Source organism: Neltuma alba, unplaced genomic scaffold (genome assembly GCF_004799145.2).
Source record: "Neltuma alba isolate B1F8T4 unplaced genomic scaffold, ASM479914v2 tig00010317_pilon, whole genome shotgun sequence".
In the NCBI taxonomy this organism is placed as follows: domain Eukaryota; kingdom Viridiplantae; phylum Streptophyta; class Magnoliopsida; order Fabales; family Fabaceae; genus Neltuma; species Neltuma alba.
Window position 1 is genome coordinate 172,873 of NW_021635230.1, and position 6,742 is coordinate 179,614.

Genomic DNA, 6,742 nt, shown 5'->3' on the forward strand with positions numbered 1-6,742 from the left:
CTTATTCCACTTGATTATTAAGGTTTCTATCCTTTCCTAGGCATCATATGGCTGGACTAAAATTTACAGCATTTTTCCATAATTTTTCAAGCCAAAATCCTAATCCAATCAATATAAAACTTAAGGATAATGATGCTTAGACATACCTTAATGTTTCCTTGTTGTAAGTTGGATGATTTCTTGCCTATAACACTCAAGAATTTTGAAGAAGCAAGGCTGGAGCTACAGTGACAGAGTCTCCCCTTATTTTTCCAACTTTTCCAACATTTATTTGTATTTCCTAAGGGGTATTTATAGACCAAATAACTTGCCATTTTCCCCCTAATTAGCACACCCAAAATTAGAGATAAGAGGGTGTGTCAGTAGCCATCAAGTGTCACTTAACTTCAGATTTGAACAAGTGGCTTTTCTCTAGATTTTTCCACACAAATATCCCTTAATTTTGCATTTATTTAATTAAAAATAGAGGGACCTGAAAACTACACAAAATTAGGTCCTTATTGGACTCAATGTGAGCCCCACAAAAGGTGGGCTGGTCCAATAAGATGGCCAACAAACCAAATCACTATCTCAAACTAATTTGAAACTTTATCAGTTACTATTTACTAGTAACCTTCCATAATTTTTTCAGACCTCCAAAAATTCATTTGTGTTCATGATAATTCACCTTTTAATATGAGAATATGATCTACAAAGTTTCAGAATTTTTTGCCACCTCTAGCTATTTATTTTGAATTTTCTCCAATTAGGCCTTTATTGGTAAATCTGAGGGGGAAATTAATTCTCTAAAATTAATTCCTAAGCTTCCATGTCCTAGAACCAATTTTATAAATTCAAATAAATATTTATATAAGTTATCCATCTTTCTCCCAGATTTATTGAGGCCTCCAACTACTTCAAATAATTATTTTCCGTAATAATTTTTCTTTCACTGAAATTTCACCTTTTGGGCCTCAACCAAGTTTCCAAAACTTCTAATCTACACTTTTCCTATTTTTTGGAAATTTTTTAGAATTTTTCTCAAATTTTCCCATTTTGCCCTTCTTAGACCGAGGATTATGAAAATGCCGGTTCGGACTTTTTTAGGGTTTCATATCAAAAGTTGTTTCATCTCCCCATCTAGTTCCTACATTGACTCTTATCCCAATTTTTGATTCCTTATAGCCAGGTGAAAATTTCTGGGATGTGACAATTCCTCCCCCCTTAAATAAATTTCGTCCTCGAAATTAAAAAACATATCTTAATTAAACAATTATGAGTATCTGGCCTTTATGTTGTTCTCTTTTTCCCATATAGCCTCTTCTTGAGTTAGATCCCTCCAAATAACTTTTACAATAGGAATAGTCTTATTCCGTAGCTGCTTAATCTGTTGATCTATCACCTTCACTGGTTTCACCTCAAAAGTGAGGTTATCTTGCAGCTCTATGTCATCATATTTCAAAACATATGAGGGATCTGGCTGATATTTCTTCAACTGAGAAACATGGAAGACATCATGAATTTGGCTCAGATTAGGAGGTAAGGCCAATCTGTAAGCTACTAGGCCAACTCTTGATAAGATCTGGAAGGGTCTAATAAACTTTAGCATCAATTTACAGGCCTTAATCGATCTTCCTACGCCCATAGTTGGAGAAACTTTCAAAAAAACATGATCTCCAGCTTCAAACTCTAAAGGCCTTTTCTGTACGTCAGCGTAACTCTTCTGTCTACTTTGCACCGTAAGCAACCTCTGTCAGATCATCTTTATCTGCTGTGAGGTTTGCTCTACCAAGTCGAGACCAAATGTCTTCGTTTCACCCAATTCAGTCCAACACAACGGGGATCTACATTTCCTCCCATGCAAAGCTTCATAAGGAGCTATTTGGAAACTAGAATGATAACTATTGTTATAGGCAAACTCTGCCAGTAGTAAGTATTCATCCCAGTTCCCTTTGAAATCTAGGACACAAGCTCTTAGCATATCCTCCAATATTTGAATTGTATGTTCTGTCTACCTGTCAGTTTAAGGATGATAAGCTATACTAAAACTTAGCTTAGTGTCCATGGCTTTCTATAACGCTCTCCAAAATCTAAAGAGAAATCTTGGGTCCCCATTAGAGACAATCGTCTCAGGTACTCTGTGCAACCTCACAATTTCTCGGATGTATATCCGTGCTAACTTTTCCAGTTGGTATTCTTTCTTGATGGCTAAGAAATGAGCTAACTTTGTCAGGCGATCTACAATCACCCGTATCTCGTCATAACCTGACGATATACGAGGTAGTCCTATCACAAAGTTCATGGAAATGCTTTCCTGTTTCCATTCTGGAATACTCAATGGTTGCAAGGATCCTGACGGCTTTGGGTGCTCTGTCTTTACTTTTTGACAAGTGAGGCACTTTGACACATAGTCTGTCACATCTTTCTTTATGCTAGGCCACCAGAATGATTCTTTAAGATCCCAATACATCTTGGTCATGCTTGGATGTATGATATACCAACTCTTGTGTGCCTCCTCCAAGATTTGCCCCTTAACTTCTAAGTTCGGGGGAATATGAATTCTTCCTTTGTATTTTAGGATCCCTTCTTGAGTTATCTCGAAGTCCCTCGTCTCATTTCTTAACACTTTGGCTTTTAAAATATCAGCCAGTTGATATCTTTGTTGGGCCTTCTTGATCTGTTCAATGATCTATGCTTATGCTTTTGCAATACTAATCTGGCCCACCATCAGCTGTACTGGCCGGTGAGATCCCAATCTCAGATATTCTCGATCAACTCTTGTTCTTTTATCATCAACGATGCCACTTGCATCGTCTTGGGCTGTTCCCAATTCAATATGACCTCTACCTTACTTGGGTCCACTGCTACTCTGCCTCGAATAATTACGTGACCCAAGAATTTTATCTCACTTAGCCAGAATTCACATTTGCTTAACTTAGCATACAATTGCTTTTCTTGCAACATGCCTAAAACAATCCACAAATGCCATTCATGTTCCTCTGGTGATTTAGAATACACCAGGACATCATCAATGAATACCACTGCAAATTGATCCAAATATCACTGAAAGATCATATTCATGTAGTTTATGAATATAGCAAGTGCATTCGTCAAACTAGATGGCATTACCAGAAACTTGTAATGCCCATACCTTGTTTAAAAGGTAGTCTTCGGGATATCTTCTACCTTAATCCTTAATTAATGTTATCCCGATCTCAAATCGATCTTTAAGAATACAGTGTCTCCTGCCAACTGATCTAGCAAATTGTTGAGCAGTGGTAACGAGTACTTGTTCTTAACCATTACTTTATTCAACTCATGGTAGTCTATACATGGTCTCAAGGTACCGTCCTTCTTCTTCACGAACAATATCGGTACACCCCACAGAAATACACTGGGGCATATAAACCCTTTCTCCAACAACTCCTCTAGTTGCTTCTTCAATTCTGCCATCTCATTAGGAGCCATCTGATACGGAGCCTTTGAAATTGGGTTCGTTCCGGGCACTAGATCAATAGAAAATTTATTTTTCCTTTCAGGGGGTAATTCGCTAATCTCCATTAGAAATACCTCAGGGAATTCCCAGACCACTGGGATATCCAAAATCCCTTCTTCTATTTCTACCTTTACTAAGAAGAATACCATATAACCTTGGTAATCTTCCCTTAACCATTTATTTGCTCGAGCCGTTGAAATCATGTTCAACTTTACTTCTACCGTAGGGGTTAACTTCTAGGTAGGAAGGATCAATGTTTTGTTCTTACAGTCAAGGAGAACATTTTGGGAGGACAACCAATTCAAACCAAGGATAACATCAATATCACAGAAAGGCATGCATATCAGGTCTAACATAGTGCAATTGTGGGCATACCAGACAATGCAATTTAAACAAATAGCATAAGTTAAAATTTTTGTCCTGGTGGGAGTAGAAACACACAAGTCATACAGCAAGGTGTCTACAGTAAGACCTAAGCACCTAGCGTAATCATATAATATAAACGAGTGACTGGCACCTAAGTTAAACAAAGTATCCATAAGGTAGCCATTCACAGTAACCGTAACTTGGATTATCTCGGGTGACTTACGAGCCTCTTCCTGACTGAGAGTGAACACCCTGCCCTATGCTTAAGGTCTTCTTGCGCTGTTGGCACCTTGCGAGCACTCCCTAACAAAGTGTCAGGGTCGTCCGCACCTGAAGCACATGCTCTGACCTATCATGCACGGCCTATCTTCATGATTGCAGCCACAATGCTCGCATTCCTTTTCTTAGCGAACATTCTCTGCTCCCCGACAAACATTATCTACACCTCCTCATCGGGCTCCCCGCCTCGACTTCCTACTCCAATTAAATCTCATTCTCTTCCGGCTACCATAAAAAAGAAGTACCTTCCTGACCTGCTCTTGCCCCTAGCTTCTCAGCTCGCAGGGTTGCTCTAGCTAGCTCAGCATGATTCTGGCTATTCTCAATAATACGATAGACTTCTACTACCTTATTGAAAACTTCCAACTGTCTCAAGGCCACCTTCTCTCTCAACAAGGTTTCAGCCCCCTAATCATCTTCTCTATGAACCAGAGTTCATCATTCATGTGTTGGAGATAAGTAGAGTACCTGGATAACTTAATGTACCTTGCCAAGTACTCATCGAAAGGTTCATTCGCTGCTTGCCTTATGGTGAGGAACTCTGTTTCTTTCACGTCCCTTACAAATTAGGAAAAATATTTCAGGAAAAACTAGTCCTTAAATACTTCCCATGTAACAGTGGTTTCATTGGCCTGGAGGACCAACTTAGTGTTCTTCTACCATCTATTTGCTTCCCCTTCTACCTTATATATTGCCATCTGAGCCTTCCTCTCAAATGGGCATTCCAAAATAGCAAAGATCTTCTCTAGTCAGGTTATCCAGTACTCGGTTATTTGCACATCAAAGGTTCCCTCAAAAGCAGGAGGGCTGTGTTTACTGAACTTGACAATCCACTGCTATAGCGTATCAGCTTCTGCAGCAGGTTGGGGTCTCACAAGAGTAGTTTCCTGTGGTTGCTATGGTGGTATGGGCTAGGCTGTCCTGGTTATTCCTTGCCTGGATTGCTGTAACCGTGCCAGTGTTGCCACTACCGCTGTAGCTATAGCAGCATCCCTCTCTTGTTCCTGCCTAACTTGTGTGGCTTGTATCTCAGCCATATTCCTTTGCTGTTCCTCTAACCTTTCCATTATCCACTCAATTAGATCAACAGGGGGTCTTGATGACTCTCCCCTTGTACCGGGTCTCTACCTCTTGATCCTCATCTTCCTCTTACCATTTTGTTGTTTTCATCTCAACTACAAGAGGAACAGAATCATCAATTTACATAAATACTATTTGTATTACCTTTTCAGCTTATATGCAACAGCACAATTAGCAAAAATAAGGTCACAGCCCACCACAGTTAATATAGTATGCAGTCATCCTATATTTACAACCTAGCAAAGGAAGAGGGAAACAAGGTAACTATAGAAAGTTCGAGGTCGTCTAGCAGCTGATCAAAATCACTGGGCATAGAGGATTTGCAGAGCTGTCAAATTTGTGTCTGCCAAACTCAGGTGGTAGGTAATATCTCTAGTAACACCTGGTACTATAAGGTGTCACCTACATACTGACCTTCCTTTACTACTTCACTATGCAGTAATCTCAACTAACAGAAGTAGTCCTGGTAGACCGTAATGTACTGATTCTAAATCGGATCTATGTGTCTATCAAGTTCAACGAATTCCTAGAAGAGACTGTTATGATCTTTAAATATCTTCTTTACTAACAAAGGTCTCTTCTTAATTGGCAAATCTATGGCCTTGGTCTGTTCCAGCTTCACAGTTCAAATAGGCACTGCCCTGATGGCACTGGGACCCACCTCGTCAGGATATGGCTAAGATCTTATAGTGCTCTGAGCATCACCCCTTTCTAACCTGATTAGGTCATTGGAGTCCTCCTCTGGATATATGTCCTCTATCTCCAAAGAGGCTGGTAATATCTCAGTGGTAGAGTCGGATCATCGGGGTCAGAAACATGTAGGTGGTACTAGTCTGGGTACGATTCCCCTGGTATCCTCTGGTTTACCGTTTCCCCAGAGTCATCACTACAGTAGGCCATAACTCCCTACACTCAACTTAATCTATAATACACCATTCCACCACAAGGTATAATCCTGACTAAAAGCATTCAATCAAACAACCACAATCATTGTTTAATAATAACAGTTAGAACAGCGCTACTATCAAACACTTCACAATCATTACACAATTCAAAATGCAAAACAATCAGATCAGTGCAATTAAAACAAATTCAGAACCTTTGCTTTGATATCAAAAAGTGTCACACCTCCTTTCATATCCCATTATACGTCAATTGGAACTATTATAACATGTTTCACAGTATTTCCAGATGAAAATTTTCAACTTTAAAATTTTACCTTTAATTCTGTCCGTACACTGTTCATCCGAAAGTAGGCTAACTTTGAAAATTCATAACTAATTCTAGAAATATTGAAAGGAAGTAGTTCTAATTTTCACACGAAGCTTACTAAGTTTTATATAGAGAAAAATATTCATTGGACTCAATTCCATCTAGAAAAGCACTAGAAAATCTGACAAAGTGCACTGTTTATTGGGTCAATTTTCAAATTTTCAGTATTTTTGCCCAAATTTGGAAGGGCATAACTCTTAGTAAAAAACTCTGATTTTGACGATTTACCACTTAATTTAAAGATAAAAATGAGATCTATAAGCTTGTAAA

The 6,742-nt window shown here is 38.9% G+C and overlaps 1 protein-coding gene across 1 annotated transcript; it reads right to left on the reverse strand.

Moving 5' to 3' along the window:
* Positions 1 to 1,252: 1,252 nt before the first annotated feature.
* On the reverse strand, positions 1,253 to 1,624 carry LOC114755674 (uncharacterized). Its single transcript, XM_028944542.1, has one exon. It carries the CDS (start codon positions 1,622 to 1,624, stop codon positions 1,253 to 1,255), a length of 372 nt encoding a protein of 123 aa, XP_028800375.1.
* Between the last annotated feature and the right edge of the window lie 5,118 nt (positions 1,625 to 6,742).